The 17274-nt window shown below is 41.6% G+C and overlaps 1 protein-coding gene across 1 annotated transcript in view; it reads left to right on the top strand.

The window, feature by feature from the left end:
* Positions 1 to 17274, top strand: part of map3k5 (mitogen-activated protein kinase kinase kinase 5) — a 160898-nt gene that overhangs the window by 104224 nt on the left and 39400 nt on the right. The window contains exons 13-16 of the mRNA XM_060913964.1: positions 10229 to 10324; positions 10469 to 10550; positions 10878 to 11011; positions 16139 to 16266. Coding sequence (XP_060769947.1) covers positions 10229 to 10324; positions 10469 to 10550; positions 10878 to 11011; positions 16139 to 16266 — 440 coding nt within the window. The remainder of the gene's footprint in view (positions 1 to 10228; positions 10325 to 10468; positions 10551 to 10877; positions 11012 to 16138; positions 16267 to 17274) is intronic.

Below are 17274 nucleotides of genomic sequence, written 5' to 3'. Positions count from 1 at the left end.
AAATCACCGAGGGTGCCTTTTTTCCACTTGTATGGGCTCTCTTTTTTTCTCCTCCTTTTATGGGAAGTTTAAGGATTAGCTCCTTAAATATAAATGGGGGTAGGGACAGGAATAAGAGAGCTATGATTACTGAGCTTAGTGGAACAAAAATATCACTGTTCTTTTTCTGCAGGAAACACACAGCTCTAGGGACAATGAGGTGGACTGGGGGATGAGCTGGAGTGGGCAGGTTTTTCTAAGTCATGGTACTAATTTGGTATTGAGTTGCAATACTCTTTTCACAGAGTTTGAGACTTTCAAAATGTTCCTTTTAGTGAAGTAGAGCAGGGTCGGGCAATTATAGTGCAGGCTACACTTAAAAATACACTCTTTATATTTATAAATGTCTATGCTTTCAATGGTGGCATAGATCAGATTTTTTTTTTTTCAAAAGCTCAGTAATATTCTTAAACAGTATGATAGTAACTCTTTGGTTGTGCTAGGAGGGGACTGGAATTGTACGACACACTTTACAGTAGACAGGAACGGAGAGGAACCACATCTACAGTCAGCTTTATCATTATCTAGCTTAGTGAAGGAACATGGGTTGACGAATGTGTGGAGAGATTATCACCCAACAGGACAGCAGTATACATGGGTGGAAGACGCAGAGGGTTGAATAACTGCTGCCAGACTCAATAGGCTTTATCTCAGTAAACATCATAGAATTCATGCAAGAACAGCAATAATATTACCTATTGGTTTCTCTGATCTTCATATGATAACAGTAGATCTATCGCTGCCTGGTTATTCAACCCAAAATTCGTATTGGCATTTCAGTATTAACTTAATTCAGGATAATGCTTTCTGTGGGTATTTTTCAGCTTTTTGGGAACAACGGAAATCAAGAAAGAATGAATTTGAGGATTTAATTTCATGGTGGGAGGTAGGGAAAGTGCAAATTCGGATTTTCCGTCAACAGTACATGGCACGTTCATCAGCTGTAGAGAAGAGTGCAATAAAAGACTAGAAGAGGAAACCAAACTGGTTGAGGAAGAAATGATAGATAGAAATGATCATAGTAATATTGCAAAGCTAGAGAACACGAGGAGAGCTCTTGGCTCCTTTCTACAGGAGAAAGGAAAGGGAGCCCTGATAAAGGCATGGATTTCCACTCTCAAAGACATGGCTGCTCCTCCGTCTTTGTTCTTTAAACTGGGAAAGAAAATGAGGGAACACAACCTGCTGCTCCACCTTAAAGTGCATATCCTGGACCAATTTCCTGTTTTTTTTTAATATGAAAGTATGTCCCTTTACACACTCATCCAGAAGGGTAATTTTGCACAAGGCCATCCGTCTACAGCAGAAAAAAATAAAATAACAAAACGCTTTCTGGAAAAATCCCAAGGAAGTCTGGAGCCAGATTCGTGATGTCATGTGCGGATCCGCCAGCAGGCTGCGAGAGCTTGCATGGGATTCAGTGCACAGCCTGTGTAGACCAAGTTTAGCAGCTAGCAATTTGCATTGAAATATGGAACTGTCACCTGAGCTTCTAAACCCATGGATTCATGTATCAATGCTCATCTATCTATTGTTACATAAATCATATTTTTTCTAATTACTATTCTGTATTCATATATTTCTTCATTTAGAAGAGTACTGGCTACTGTAGGAGAAAGATTTCATAAGCTACACACATGGAATCGGCTAAGCAGGGCTGTATATACATTTAGTGTGTTTGACAGGTCCCAAGATCTCAAGCCCTGACACACACATCATCCCTTGATACATGTGAAGGAAGTGTATTATCGCCCAGCGCTTTCGTGTTGTTTACTTTTGTATGTGTCAATAAATGACATTTTCCGTGTACCACACAAACACAGGAACACCTAATTTAGAGTATAGTCTCTCTTATTTCTTACCCTGGCAACAGTCAACTTGTGAATCGCCGATTTTCTTGGTCTTTTTCTCGGCTCTGCTTTGGTCGTCAGCTTCCGGGTGCCTCGCACAAAGCGCTCCCATTTCTCTCTCATTGTCCGGTCTTTTGGAAAACGATGAGTACTAATCCCATCATGATTGGTGTTGCTTCACCCTCCAACGATACATCTGTTAAACATTTTAATAATTACGTGATAACGTTGAAGAAATGTGCAGAAAACCACCAGAGGTGGAGAAACTGGATTGACAAAGTAAAAGTCCTGCTTAGGTTTAACTTCTGCCTGTGCTCTCAACACAGGTGATTTCACCAATTAGCTCATCAACCTGGCTTAGGGGATGTGGTAATTAGGATCAGCTGGTTCATTGAATTGGCTGGAGCAAAAATGTGGCAGGGTTTTTACTTTCTGCACCCGGGTTTTTCCACCTCTGAAAACCACCAGGTCGTTTTCTCATAAACAAACCAGCGCTGACGTAGGATTCAGAGGGAGGCGTCCCGCACGTGACGTCACGGAAATCAGTGTTTGCTGGGAAATCCAAATGCCAAGTTTTTTCAGAGGCGGACCAATTCACCTCAAATGGCTTGATTTCAAATGAATTTTTCTGGTATTGCGCAAGGTAAAAAAATTGCACAAAATGCAAAATGTTACAGATATTTGACCAAAGTTTAATATAAAATAGGAGAATTACATCGATCTTGCTCCTGAATTTACCCGTGATATGCACGTTAAGCGTCCCAATGGGAACCTCACAGAAGAGTCTGTCGAAATGAGAAAACTGGTTATGGATTTTATGAGAATCTTTTTAGTGCTGGAAGTTGTGGCCCTTTTTCAGTTGAAGAGATGTGTGAAGGACTACCTACGCTGAGGCCAGTCCAAGTAGGTTCTCTTGAAACTTGTATCACAATGGACGGAATGTTGAAAGCAGTTCAGGAAATGCCATATGGGCGCTCTTCTGGTATTGATGGTCTCCTATCAGAATTTTATAAGGGTTTTTGGTGGTTATTGGGAAAACATAACCCCAATAACGCCAATGGGAAGTTTTTACGGACTGTTTTAACTCTGCTAAGTTAATTTTGAGTTGTACAAAATGCTTTGTTGTGGCTGCCCACTGCTCTGTGTGCGTGTGTTCACTGCTTCAGATGGGTTAAATGCAGAGGATGAATTCCACTGTGCTTGAAGTGTGCATGTGATGAATAAAGGTTTCTTCTTCTTACAAGAGCAATTCTTTCACTATTATCTAAAAAGGGTGATCCTGGGTTACTAACAAATTGGAGATCTGTCTTGTTATTGCGTCAAGTCAAAGTCCCTGCAATGCCAGGACCTAATCTTCCCAGGCAATCTCCTGTGCCAGTACAGACCAGTCTTTTGAGGTGCATTGGGTGGCGCCAATCTCCGTTTCTGTAGCCCTTGGCCTCTTGCCTATTACATAGCTAGAGTTAGAGTGGGGGGCCAGTCCTCTGGTAACTACAGGGGTTTGACTCTCTACTCACAGTATTGCAGTATGCCTTGCCAGATGGCAGTAGGTACCATTTTTATGATGGTCTTTGGTATGAGTAGAACTTATGATCTCCCAGTCTTGAGGCGGACACGCCAACCACTAGGCCAGCTCACGGTCCATTATTGTGTACTGATTAGAAAATATTATCAAAATGGCTTTCAAATAGGGGCGGCACGGTGGTGTAGTGTTTAGCACTGTCGCCTCACAGCAAGAAGGTCCTGGGTTCGAGCCCAGCAGCTGACGAGGGCCTTTCTGTGTGGAGTTTGCATGCTTTCCCTGTGTCCACGTGGGTTTCCTCCAGGTGCTCCGGTTTCCCCCACAGTCCAAAGGTATGCAGGTTAGGCTAATTAGTGGCTCTAAATTGACCGTGAGTGTGAATGGTTGTCTGTGTGTCAGCCCTGCGATGACCTGGCGACTTGTCGAGGGTGTACCCCGCCTCTCGCCCATAGTCAGCTGGGATAGGCTCCAGCTTGCCTGCGACCCTGTAGGACAGGATAAGCGGCTACAGATAATAGGTGGATGGATGGGCTTTCAAATAGATTAAAAAGACATACTGACACTATAGTACATGCAAATCAAACATATTGTGTACGCTAATGGGCAATGTATTTTTAATGATTTAAGATTTAAGAAGCCAAGCCAAGAAGCCTTTATTTGTCACACGTACACTCAAGCACAGACTTAAGCACGCAGTGAAATTTAGCCTCTGCATTTAACCTATCTGAAGCAGTGAACACACACAAGTGAGCAATGAGCACACACATATACCCAGAGCAGTGGGCAGCTATGCTACAGCGCCTGGGGAGCAGTTGTGGGTTAGGTGCCTTTGCTCAAGGGCGCTTCAGCCCAACCTCAGGCTATGGCTGCCCCATGTTAACCTAACCACGTCTTTGATTGATTTATTATATAATGTGTGATATCATTGATTTATCAACCACTCAAGAGCTTAATCTTGGTCTTCTATGCATTGATCATGCATTATCTTACCTCATGAAGCTGTCAACAGCTTCAAATATCGCTGAAGCTTTATCAGAAGCAAGTTCTGGTAAATCCAGCATTCTAGTTTTTACACAGACATCTTCAAAAATGCGTGCCAGAATGACCAAGCGCTTGGTGCTGTTTCTGTTGTTGCTCTCATCTATCATAAGGTTAAACGGCCGCTGGCGCATTTTTTCGATGACAGGATTTGTATAAGCAGGGGCCAAACTTCCTTTGATGACCATGGTCGTCTTCATTCATTTGCATGCAAAATCCTGGGTGAACAACAAATGACTAAAAGGTTAGGTCTACATACATAACTGGCAAGTACAGATTATTTTCCTGGTCAATAAAAGAAAATCAGAGCATGGCAAACATGTAAATGGTGTTAAATTGCTTCCATCCCCTACTACACATTTTAGAGACAGGTTACCAACGGTCGTTACCACCATTACTCTTCATTCAATACTTTTCCAGTTTACTGACGACTGATGGTAGTAACGAGTGTTGGTCATTTGTGTCTACATATAATGTTTATCAGCAATTAAAATGTTTAGGGAAGCGAAACCAGAAATCGCCGGGTAACTACAGTTGCCATTGTATAAACGGCGACTCCCAGTATCGCCTCCCTAAATTATCATGATAATAGAGGAAGCTTTCCTACATGCAAACAGTAAAAACTTAAAAAAAAAAAAAACCACAAATGCTTACCTGTGCTACGGAAGCCGAGAGAGGCCCTTCATATAACCTTTTTTATTCACCTTGTTATCCCGAGATAATGACATAATTAATTCAGGATCTCGAGAAAACAACACAACTAATTCGAGATCTCGAGAAAACAAAACCGTTATTTCGAGATCTCAAGAAAACAAAACAATCATTCCGTGATCTCGAGAAAACAAAACAATTATTTCATGATCTCAGCTGGATCACTGTATCTCCGTCGGTAGAGACGAAGCCGGGCCAGTCTTCTGCGGAGGTGCCGCGGACTAATTTTGAAATTATCCCTTATTAAAAGACTTAATGCAATCTCTCCCTGTGTCAACCCCTGATCAAAATATTGCCTTATTAGGTGATCGATTATTCCAGACATTCTAATGACCAAAGTTGCGTCTATACAGAATGAGAAATAGCTCCAAAGTCAGCATATCACAAGTCTCTTGGCGCACCTGAATGAACCATTTCTCAGCTGTTTACTCGAGATCATGAAATAATTTTGTTTTCTCGAGATCACGGAATAATTGTTTTGTTTTCTCGAGATCTCGAAATAACGGTTTTGTTTTCTCGAGATCTCGAATTAGTTGTGTTGTTTTCTCGAGATCCTGAATTAATTATGTCGTTATCTTGGGATAACAAGGTGAATAAAAAAAGGATTATATGAAGTGCCTCTCTCGGCTTCCGTACTGTGCAGTCTTTGAATCGGGAAACATTTTTTTCGCTAGCTGCAAAAAACGGTCTGCCACAGTCGGGGGAATGTTGTGTTCCATGAGAAATTGGCAGAACATAACTTCTGCAGCCATCACAGAAGTTTGGGCAGTCCGAGCTGATGGATTTGCACCAAAATGCTGCTCCATAGACTTGAAGGTCCTGCATTTAACGACACAGTCTTTATGTGCCTTGGTTTGGAAATGCAATTTCAGGTCATAAAAACCTGAAGCTGCCACTTTAATGTGCTTTCTGCACAGAACACAGAACGAATATTGGGGGCCATTCAAAGATGTCTGGATCCATCCTTTGTACTCTCCATCCAGAGTTTCCCATTCCTTCAGATGCTTTCCAGTTTTCTCTTTACCATTACGTTTCCAGATGCCATTTTTAAAAGATAAAACTTGTCAAATTTGATGTGCACACGAAGACTGCTCAACTACAAATGACCGAGAAAACCACATGCAACTATAAAACCACATAAATCGAAAATAGTTCCATTTCACTGGGCATGCGTGTTTGAAAAAATAAATGGTGGATGCTAAGAAAATTCTCGGAGTAACGGAAAACATCTCTGATACAAAACGTAATTTTCCCTTATGAAAATCAGTGTACACTGTATTAGCCAAAAAATTGCATTTTCCCGTACAAAATACAGGGAAACCGTATAACTTGACATGTATTCATGGGTCAGTGGCAAGGTAAAGGATTGCCAATTTTGCCAGTCGGATTAGAGTGGAGTAGGGAGGGAGTTAAATGTTTAGGTGTTTTCCTGGGTAATGTGGATTTCCAAAAGAAAACTGGGAAGGGATTGTAGAGGAGGCAGGTGTCTGGTTGTCTCGATGAACATTGGTCCTGCCCCAGTTATCATACAGGGGGAGAGTTCTGGTTATAAATAAATTGATTGCTTCAATGCTTTGGCACCGATTCACTGTCTTGGATCCACCAGACACACTTGTTAAGGAGAATCAGAAGAACCTGGTTAACTTTTTCTGGTGGCGTTACCATTGGACCAGGCCTGCTGTTCTGTTTTTACCCTTTCATGAAGGAGGTCAAGGACTAATTGACTTACATAGTCACATTATAGCCTACAGGTCTTCTATACAGAGGAGACTTGGCTTGGACAAAAACAGCCTGTCTACTTTTACATAAAGCTGGAAATCTGGAATATGACAAACATCTTTTTTTGATGAGACAAGAAAGGATGAACTTATGGGTTTTTATCAAGCCATGCTTAAGGCTTGGAGCAAGGTCATTAAAGCTCTGAGAGTTGCTACACAGTTTTATGGTAACGTAGGACAGGAACCAATCCTTTACAATCCTTTCATATGGAGCAGGATATTGAACTCTGTAAGTGTAAAAAGTGCTTTTGTCAAGTCAAGTCAAGTTTATTTGTATCGCGCTTTTAACAATAAACATTGTCGCAAAGCAGCTTTACAGAATTTGAACAACTTAAAACATGAGCTAATTTTGTCCCTAATCTATCCCCAATGAGCAAGCCTGTGGTGACGGTGGCAAGGAAAAACTCCCTCAGACGACATGAGGAAGAAACCGCGAGAGGAACCAGACTCAAAAGGGAACCCATCCTCATTTGGGCAACAACAGACAGCATGACTATAACATTAACAGTTTTAACATGAAGACAGTTTCGTTGATGTTATAACTCTTCATTGATGGAAACTTGAGTGCAAAACTGTTCATGACAACTGCAGTCCTAAAGTTAGCAAGTCAACTGTAGTCCTCAGCCATAAAAGCATTACTGTAAGAGTCCAGAGCATCCTCCAGGTATAACCCTCAACTGTCCTCATAGGGCCGTCCTTCACAGGAGCGATGCGATAAAACTCCGACCAGACACAGGGCACCAGGATGGATCAAGCAAGTCCGAGGGGTAGAAGAGGCCAGCATCTCTTTTGTAAGGGCTGGACTAATGAAGTTGACCAATATTAGGAAAGGAAGGACATGGAAATCAGCTGAAACACTGAGTGAGGAATCTGGAATAAAGTCAATTCGTCTGCTACAGAGAATGTTGGATGAAATCCTCACTTTCTGGTGATTTCAGAAAGGCACTAGGGATGGACTCTGTTCTGGAGGACCATGGAGGGGAAATGCTCTTCCCATCTTTGGTTATCACTGCTACAATGGAAAACCAGGATGAAGAGGAACGGGCACTTCTTTCTTTCAAGACACTCCAATTAGCAGACTTCTCAGAAACATCCAAAAAGACTTTATATATTGTAGTTGTTAAGGTCATTCATAAGGTGACATTGGTTGAACTGCAGGAATCAAGGTGGTCGGTTTTGCTTACACCATGCTCGTCCCCCAAAGGATGCTGGAGGTCCTTGTACAAAGCTCCCATAGATAAATGCACTGCAGCTCTGCAGTGGGCGGCACGGTGGTGTAGTGGTTAGCGCTGTCGCCTCACAGCAAGAAGGTCCTGGGTTCGAGCCCTGGGGCCGGCGAGGGCCTTTCTGTGCGGAGTTTGCATGTTCTCCCCGTGTCCGCGTGGGTTTCCTCCAAGTGCTCCAGTTTCCCCCACAGTCCAAAGACATGCAGGTTAGGTTAACTGGTGGCTCTAAATTGACCGTAGGTGTGAATGTGAGTGTGAATGGTTGTCTGTGTCTATGTGTCAGCCCTGTGATGACCTGGTGACTTGTCCAGGGTGTACCCCGCCTTTCGCCCATAGTCAGCTGGGATGGGCTCCAGCTTGCCTGCGACCCTGTAGAACGATAAAGCGGCTAGAGATAATGAGATGAGATGAGATGAGCTCTGCAGTGGAGAATAGTGCATGGGGTCATGGCTACAAACAGATCCGTGGCACATTTAGATCCCAGGGCAGATAGTAGGTGTCCTTTTTGTCAGAAAGGGGAAACTCTACAACATCTATGGCTTAAGTGTAGTAGGCTAAGAAGTTTGTTTGCGTTATTGCAGAAATGGTTTATGGATGTTGAAGAGGAGTTAAGTGAGGTAATTTTCATTTTTAGTCTAAAGTACAGTGCATCAAAGCGAAGGCAGATTAGCCGACTTAATTTTTTCATAGTCCATCCATCCTTCCATCCATCCATTTTCTTCTGCTTATCCAAAGTCGGGTTGCGGTGGCAGCAGGCTAAGCAGGGTATTCCAGACATCCCTCTCCCCAGCAACACTTTCCAGTTCCTCCTGGGGGATCCCAAGGCACTCCTAGGCCAGATGAGATATATAATTTCTCCAGCGTGTTCTGGGTCTATCCCGAGGTCTCCTCCTAGTTGGACGTGCCCAGAAAACCTCCAAAGGCAGGTGCCAAGGATGCATCCTAATCAGATGCCTAAACCACCTCAGCTGACTCCTTTTGACCTGAAGGAGCAGTGGCTCTACTCCGGAATCCCACCGGATGTCTGAGCTCCTCACCCTATCTCTAAGGGTGAGCCCAGCCACCCTATAGAGAAAGGTAGTTTCAGCTGCTTGTATCCGTGCTCTCATCCTTTCGGTCACTACCCAAAGCTCATGACCATAGGTGAGGGTTGGAACATAGATTGACGGGTAAATAGAAAGCTTTGCCTTCCGGCTCCGCTCCCTCTTCACCACGATGGTCCGATACAACACTTGCATTACTGCTGACACCTCCCCAATCCGCCTGTCCAGCTCACGCTCCATTTTACTATCACTCGTGAACAAGACTCTGAGATACTTGAACCCCTTCACCTGGGCCAGCAACTCACTTCCAACCCGGAGGGAGCACTCCACCATTTTCTGGCAGAGAACCATGGCCTTCGACTTAGAGGTGCTGACTCTTATCCCAGCTGCTTCACTCTCGGCTGCAAAACATCCCAGTGCGTGCTGAAGGTCATGCTCTGAAGAAGCCAGTTTGTTTGTTTTTTTAATTTATAATTTTTTGATAGGTCAGGCTAAAGTGAGTATTTGGCTTACAAGGAGAAATAAAATGCAGGGATTACGGTTGGGTGACCCTGTTTTCATGACCAACAGTTTAGTGGCAGCTCGCTTGAAAATCGAGTTTTCATATTATAAAATGACCTCATGTCTAAATGAATTTGTTGAAACGTGGGGACGAGGAGACATGTTATGTAGTGTGTCTGATGAATGTTTACAGTTGTTTATTAAAATGGTGATTAAAACAATGGATTGTCAATTGTGGAGTATGAATGTGTGTGTAGAAACACTGTGAAATTGAAGTTTACCACATTGTGTGATTTTTATTTTTTTCAGTTGGAGATGTACTGAAGTGGTGTTTTAACTCAAGTGGTTGTGCCAGTAAAAGATTGGTTGAAGGTCTCTCTCTCTCTCTCTCTCTCTCTGACTTTCTATCTCCATCTCTATTTCTGTCTGTCCGTCTATCTTTCTCTCTAACTCTGTATGTGTGTCTCTCTCTCTTGTCTTGCTCTGTCTGTCTCTCTTTCTGTCTCTCTCTCTCACACAGCATTTCCAAGTTTGATGAACGCAGCTCCTTCCTCTATGTAGTGAACAACTCTGAAGACTTCCAGATCTACTTCTGCACAGAGAACCACTGCAAAAGGTGTGTGTGTGTGCGCGTGCGCGCTTTGCTAAGCAAATCAAGCAAAAGTAGAAAAAAAAAGTTTGATGTCAGTTTGTGTTACATGTGATTTAAGGGAAAATGGTTTTGCATCTGTGTGTGTGTGTGTGTGTGTGTGTGTTGCAGGTTCTGTGAGCTGGTCAACAGTCTGACTGAAGAAACCTGGAAATGTTCAGACGAGGTGGAGTGTGACTCTGAAACTTTAGAGGTACACACACACACACACACATTCATTCATTCATTCATTCATTCATACAAGTTATTCTTGGTAGTGGACTCCACCCATTGTGTAATTAAATAAATGGCAACAATTACCTGAAACAATGAGTCATTGTTCAAATATGACTCAGTTTCTATAAAGTGCTTGAGAGTGTGTGTGTGTGTGTGTGTGTGTGTGTGCTTGCTTTTTCAAATATACTGTCTGTGAACAAAGCATCATAACTTTGGATAGCTCCTTTTAATATAACATTTTTTAAATACCTGTGTAATTACTTCTCACAAATTAGTGATACACTCCTCCCGTGTGTGTGTGTAGTATGACTATGAATACGACGAGCACGGCGAGAGGGTGATTCTGGGTAAAGGCACATTCGGCATCGTCTATGCAGGTCGTGACCTCAGTAACCAGGTGCGGCTGGCAATCAAGGAGATTCCCGAGCGGGACAGCAGGTACGATGATACACAGGACTCGCTTTACTGTAGCCAAAAAAACGTGTGTGTGTGTAGTTTTGCTTTGTGCCACATTTAAACTTACACAACGATGTGAAATGTTGTAATGTTCATTATTCCTGGGTGTTGCCTATTTTTCTTCGACCTCTGCCTGTTTTGAGAACAGGTTTGTCTCTCGATTTGGACTGTTATCTGTTTTAAATGTAACTGTTATTTTGAAGAGTGTACAGTCGCGTGCACTGGGACATTTTTTGTCCGTCTGTCAATTACGCAGCCTTCCAATTTCGATAGAACACAACATGTAGAAGCACTTGGATATAAAAATGATTTCAAAAGTCTGGAGCAGAGAAACACTGTAGAGCAAAAATTCCTTCTAACGCAATGAAACTAAATGTTTTTACGTTTAAAAAAAAATACTGGTAATCTTCCAGAACCAGCCACAGTTCTTCTAGAGATTTTGACTGTCGCACTTGCTTCTTATTTTTGCAGCAAAATCCAGCAGCCTTCATAATTAGCCAAGACTTTTGCACAGTACTGTAGATGTGATATTTGTGTGAGTGTGTGAACAATGAAGCCCTGATGTGGGATTTTCTTCTCATGATATGCTGCTGAACTTTTCTATTGTCACAGTCTTGTTTGCACTGTAACAAGAGACAAAATGTCGAGACGATGATGAGTATGGACGTGACTCAGCAGTCTGAGACATGTCTAAATGCAGCGAGATAGTGATAAAATGATACGATTCTGTGCGAAATCCCCCCAAAAAAAGGAACGATCTGGGAGCATCAATAATGTCAAATTATGTAAGCTTCCTCTTACTGTTATGTAATTACTTGTAGTGGGAGGTAACAATGTTGACAGTAACCTAAAGTGCTCTCTTAAAAAGTGGCAGTGGTGTGTGTGGGCACCAAATATCCTCATAATGACAGTAATGCAGGACAATTTGTAGGTTGTAATGACATTTGGCTGGTCTTCACAAAATGCTAGGTAGTTCTCGAGCATCCTTTCCCTACCAGATCAATCACAGTGACACTAGTCACTCCAGGGTATTTATGAGCTCATGTACAGTATGTGGAAGTGGGCGGATAGCACTTTCCTGCCCTGTGATGCAGCATGAGCAGCAGATCCAAAAAAAGATTGACAACCAAGTTGGCTGGTTTTGTGTGTCTCAGAGGAACTATGTGTTTTGTAGTTTTCACTCTCGCAAGTTGGAAGGAGAGATGAGTCTGGTGGGTAGGTGGGAATTATGTTGTGTTCCGTTTTCCTCGGAAGTAGGAACTGGGAATTACGTCACACCGAGCTGACCATGTTCCAGGACAAGAAGTCGGAAAACCAAGATAGACGCCGACAGGAAGACCTTTGTTGTACCATTGGTAACCTTTGTTGAAAACACCGCGTTATGGTGTATTTTGCGGATATGAACACCGTAGCAACATGTCCACAAACAGAAGTTGGACGGTACAGTGTGTCCGACTGATTTAATGAGACTGTGCTGATAAACAGTATATTACTACAGCTTTCAGTTTTTGTTGATGCACAGAGCAGCCATCTTGGATTTTGAGCTTGGGGTTGGTGAGGCTCTTCCAACTGGGAACTTGGAAATTTTGATTTCCCAGTTCAAACAGAGGGAAACTGACTGGGTTGGTGCACAAGCAGAGACCTAAATTTTTGCATTTTTTAAGTTGTTTTTTGAAAACTAATAAGCTGAACTAGAAGTAGCTATAGTGGTGCTTGAAACCCAGTTAAACAAATGAGGCAAAAATATTATACTTGGTTATTTATTTATTGAGGAAAATGATCCAATATTACATATCTGTGAGTGGCAAAAGTATGTGAACCTTTGCTTTCAGTATCTGGTGTGATCCCCTTGTGCAGCAATAACTGCAACTAAACGTTTGCGGTAACTGTTGATCAGTTCTGCACACCGGCTTGGAGGAATTTTAGCCCATTCCTCCGTATAGAACAGCTTCAACTCTGGAATGTTGGTGGGTTTCCTCACATGAACTGCTCGCTGCAGGTCCTTCCATAACATTTCGATTGGATTAAGGTCAGGACTTTGACTTGGCCATTCCAAAACATTACCTTTATTCTTCTTTAACCATTCTTTGGTAGAATGACTTGCGTGCTTAGGGTCGTTGTCTTGCTGCATGACCCACCTTCTCTTGAGATTCAGTTCATGGACAGATGTCCTGACATTTTCCTTCAGAATTTGCTAGTATAATTCAGAATTCATTGTTCCATCAATGATGGCAAGCTGTCCTGGCCCAGATGCAGCAAAACAGACCCAAACCAACAGGCCCAACCCTGCCATGCACACCATTGTTGTTCAGTGTTCTCCTGATGGTGGACTCATGAACATTAACATTAGCCAATGTGAGAGAGGCCTTCGGTTGATTAGAAGTTACCCTGGGGTCCTTTGTGACCTCGCTGACTATTACACGCCATGCTCTTGGAGTGATCTTTGTTGGTCGACCACTCATGGGGTGGGTATCAGTGGTCTTGAATTTCCTCCATTTGTACACAATCTGTCTGACTGTGGATTGGTGGAGTCCAAACTCTTTAGAGATGGTTTTGCAACCTTTTCCAGCCTGATGAGCATCAACAACGCTTTTTCTGAGGTCCTCAGAAATCTCCTTTGTTCGTGCCTTGATACACTTCCACAAACGTGTCTTGTGAAGCTCAGACTTTGATAGATCCCTGTTCTTGAAATAAAACAGGGTGCCCACTCACACCTGATTGTCATCCCATTGATTGAAAACACCTGACTCTAATTTCACCTTCAAATTAACTGCTAATCCTCGAGGTTCACATACTTTTGCCACTCACAGATATGTAATATTGGATCATTTTCCTCAATTAATAAATGACCGAGTACAACATTTTTGTCTCACTTGTTTAACTGGGTTCTCTTTATCTACTTTTAGGACTTGTGTGAAAATCTGATGGTGTTTTAGGTCATATTTATGCAGAAATATAGAAAATTCTAAAGGGTTCACAAACTGTCAAGCACCACTGTACAAGACAGGCAAGTCAGGTAGTTGCTAAGGGACGACACCAAGTCTGAAATCAGTGCAGAACTGAACCTCAAACTTGCTTTATAATCTCAGCAGCTGAACTTTTGGTGCATACCTTTATTTTAATGTATACTTTAAAAATACTTAATGCTACATGCTCCGGCTTGTAGTTTCATTGTTACTGAGATACAGTATTGATTCTTTAAATGCATTCAGAAGAATTAGTGGTTAGAGCACACAGGAAATGAGGGAGTGCAATTACAGAAATTAGAAATGATTCTAAACTCATTTCCCTTAATCTCACTATTTATCTATGTCTCTAAAACAGCAAATGTGTGTTCCTTTTGCAGGGGCAGGGACTCCCTGTAGCTTTCCTGCCTTTGAATCTCACATTAATGTCACATATTAATTATAAATGTTGATGTACTAGTTGTTCAGTGTTGGATTTCCCAGAAATAAAAAAAAAAACTCTTTCTGCAGCTGTGTAACACAAGTGTGGATATGAAAACCAGTAACATCTGCACACATAAGAGCAAAATAAATGAAGGTTTCAGTCAAAATACAGTACCAACAGTGGGCCATTTGTCAAGCGGAATAATGTTTGTTAACCAGTCCCTCAAGCTTCCATCACTGTCTTTAATAATGAAGAGCATGGGAGAGTCCTGCCCCTGCGTGATCCGGTACAGGGTTTTAAATACTCATACCCCGCTTGGACATGCTGAATGCCAGCATCTGTGCATAGCCTATGGTTCTGGGTTATAACATCTGGGAATCTGGGAATACGGCTACAATCTGTCACAACTGTTTGTGACCAAATTAGTCAAGAATTATGGTATTGTGCTTGAGAGATAGTGGATATAAAACGTGTACACATCCTGTTAAAACGATCGGTTTTTCTGATGTGAAAAAATGAGACCATGATGAATAATTTCAAAACTTTAATGTGACCTATAACCTGTACAATTCAATTGAAAAACACAAATCTGTTCGGGCGAAAAACATAAAAAAATGTACAATACGCTGGTTGCATAAGTGTGCACACCCTTGAACTAATACTTTGCTGAAGCACCTTTTGATTTAGTTACAGCATTCAGTCTTTTTGGGTTGGAGTCTATCAGCCTGCCACATCTAGACTTGGCGATATTTGCCCATTCTTCCTTGCAAAAGCGTTCCAAATCTGTGGATGCGAGGGCATCTCTTGTGCACAGCCCTCTTCAGGTCACCCCACAGATTTTCAGTTGGATTTAGGTCTGGGCTCTGGCTGGGCCATTCCAAAACTTTAATTTTCTTCTTGTTAAGCCATTCTTTTGTTGATCTCAGTGTATGCTTGGGGTCATTGTTGTGCTGAAAGATGAAATTCCTCTTCATCTTCAGCTTTCTAGCAGACACCTGAAGGTTTTGGGCCAAAACTGACTGGTATTTAGAACTGTTCATAATTCCCTCCACCTTGACTAAAGCCCCTGTTCCAGCTGAAGAAAAACAACCCCAAAACATGATGCTGCCACCACCGTGCTTCACTGTGGGTATGGTGTTCTTTTGGTGATGCACAGTGTTGTTTTTGCACCAAACATACCTTTTGGAATTGTGGCCAAAAAGTTCAACATTGGTTTCATCAGACCATAACACATTTTCCAACATACTTTTGGGAAAGTTGATGTATTTTTTTGCAAAGTTTAGCCGGGCCTTGATTTTTTTTTTTTTTTTGTAAGAAAAGGCTTCCGTCTTGCGACCCTACCCCATAGTCCAGATATATGGAGAATACGGGAAATTGTTGTCACATGTAGTACACAACCAGTACTTGCCAGAAATCCCTGCAGCTCCTTCAGTGTTGCTGTAGGCCTCCCGGCAGCCTCCCTGACCAGTTTTCGTCTTGTCTTTTTATCAATTTTGGAGGAACGTCCAGTTCTCGATAATGTCACAGTTGTCCCATATTTTCTCCACTTCTTGATGACTGTCTTCACTGTGCTCCATGGTATATCTAATATCTCATATTTTTTTACATCAGAAAAACTTATCATTTTAACAAGGTGTGTACACTTTTTATATCCACTGTATAATCTGAACAGGTTTGTAGGGCTGTCGTAATTGTGTGTCTGTGCATACGTGTGTGTAGGTATTCTCAGCCTCTGCATGAAGAGATTGCGCTGCACAAGCACCTGAAGCATAAAAACATCGTGCAGTACTTGGGCTCCATCAGTGAAGATGGCTTCATCAAGATTTTTATGGAGCAGGTGCCAGGAGGTGAGATGGAGGCTTGCAGATGGAGGTTAAGCATGTCTTTAGTGGTTAAAAAAAAGTAGAAATGTCTGTAATAAAGTGAGAAATAAAAACGGACGTGCTTTACGTGTGGGTATCAGTACAGTTTTAGTACCAAAAGAAATTAGTTTGCAGGTTTTTTTTTTTAGATTATTTTCACCTTTCGTGCAAAATGAAGAGGTTTTATTTTGTTTTTGGACGACTGATGACTGGTGTGCAAGTTCACATTCAAGCTGGTGGGATTTTCTGCTTGATTTTTGCAATGTTCCATACCAAACCAACTTGGACATGTTTTTGATTGTGTAAAAGAATTAAAAATAAGACCATTTTGGATGATAGAGAATTCAGTTATTCCACATAATATGGGGCACGTCTCGACAAAATGAGTCCAGTGTCACATTTCAAGATTTGAAACGAGAGCACGTTAAAAAATGACCCACATATCATTGATCAAATTTCACTTTTGCCGTAAATATATTCCTTCATCTATAATGTGTCTGTCACCAAATTATTATACTGTAAAACAACCTATATATATATATATATATATATATATATATATATATATATATATATATATATATATATATATATATATATGACTTTGTAGGCCAAATATGTGATGTGTGTGTGTGTGTGTGTGTGTGTGTGTGTGTGTGCTGGCATTAATTTAAATTTACACATCAAAGTTTACAGCTGATTTTCTCCAAACTTGATTTGCCGTGAAGGCGATGATACCTTCAAGAATTTCGTTAAGTTCTCTGGATTGGCTCCACCAAAGTTAACAAATTTCCCCTTAATTAAAAGATGATTATCTGTAGATTTAGAATATCCAATAAAACACAATTTTTTTAACCATATTGAAATGACGCACCCTGTAGAATACACCACATTGTCTCTTTTCCCGCCTGCTACGATTTTACACCCTAAACTAGAAGTGACGCAAATGAATTCCTATATTTTATTTTATTTTTAAGCCTTGCAGGAAATATT

Source organism: Neoarius graeffei, chromosome 2 (assembly GCF_027579695.1).
Source record: "Neoarius graeffei isolate fNeoGra1 chromosome 2, fNeoGra1.pri, whole genome shotgun sequence".
Lineage (NCBI taxonomy): Eukaryota > Metazoa > Chordata > Actinopteri > Siluriformes > Ariidae > Neoarius > Neoarius graeffei.
The sequence above is the reverse complement of the archived record's forward strand: the minus strand, read 5'-3'. Positions and strand labels throughout refer to the sequence as shown.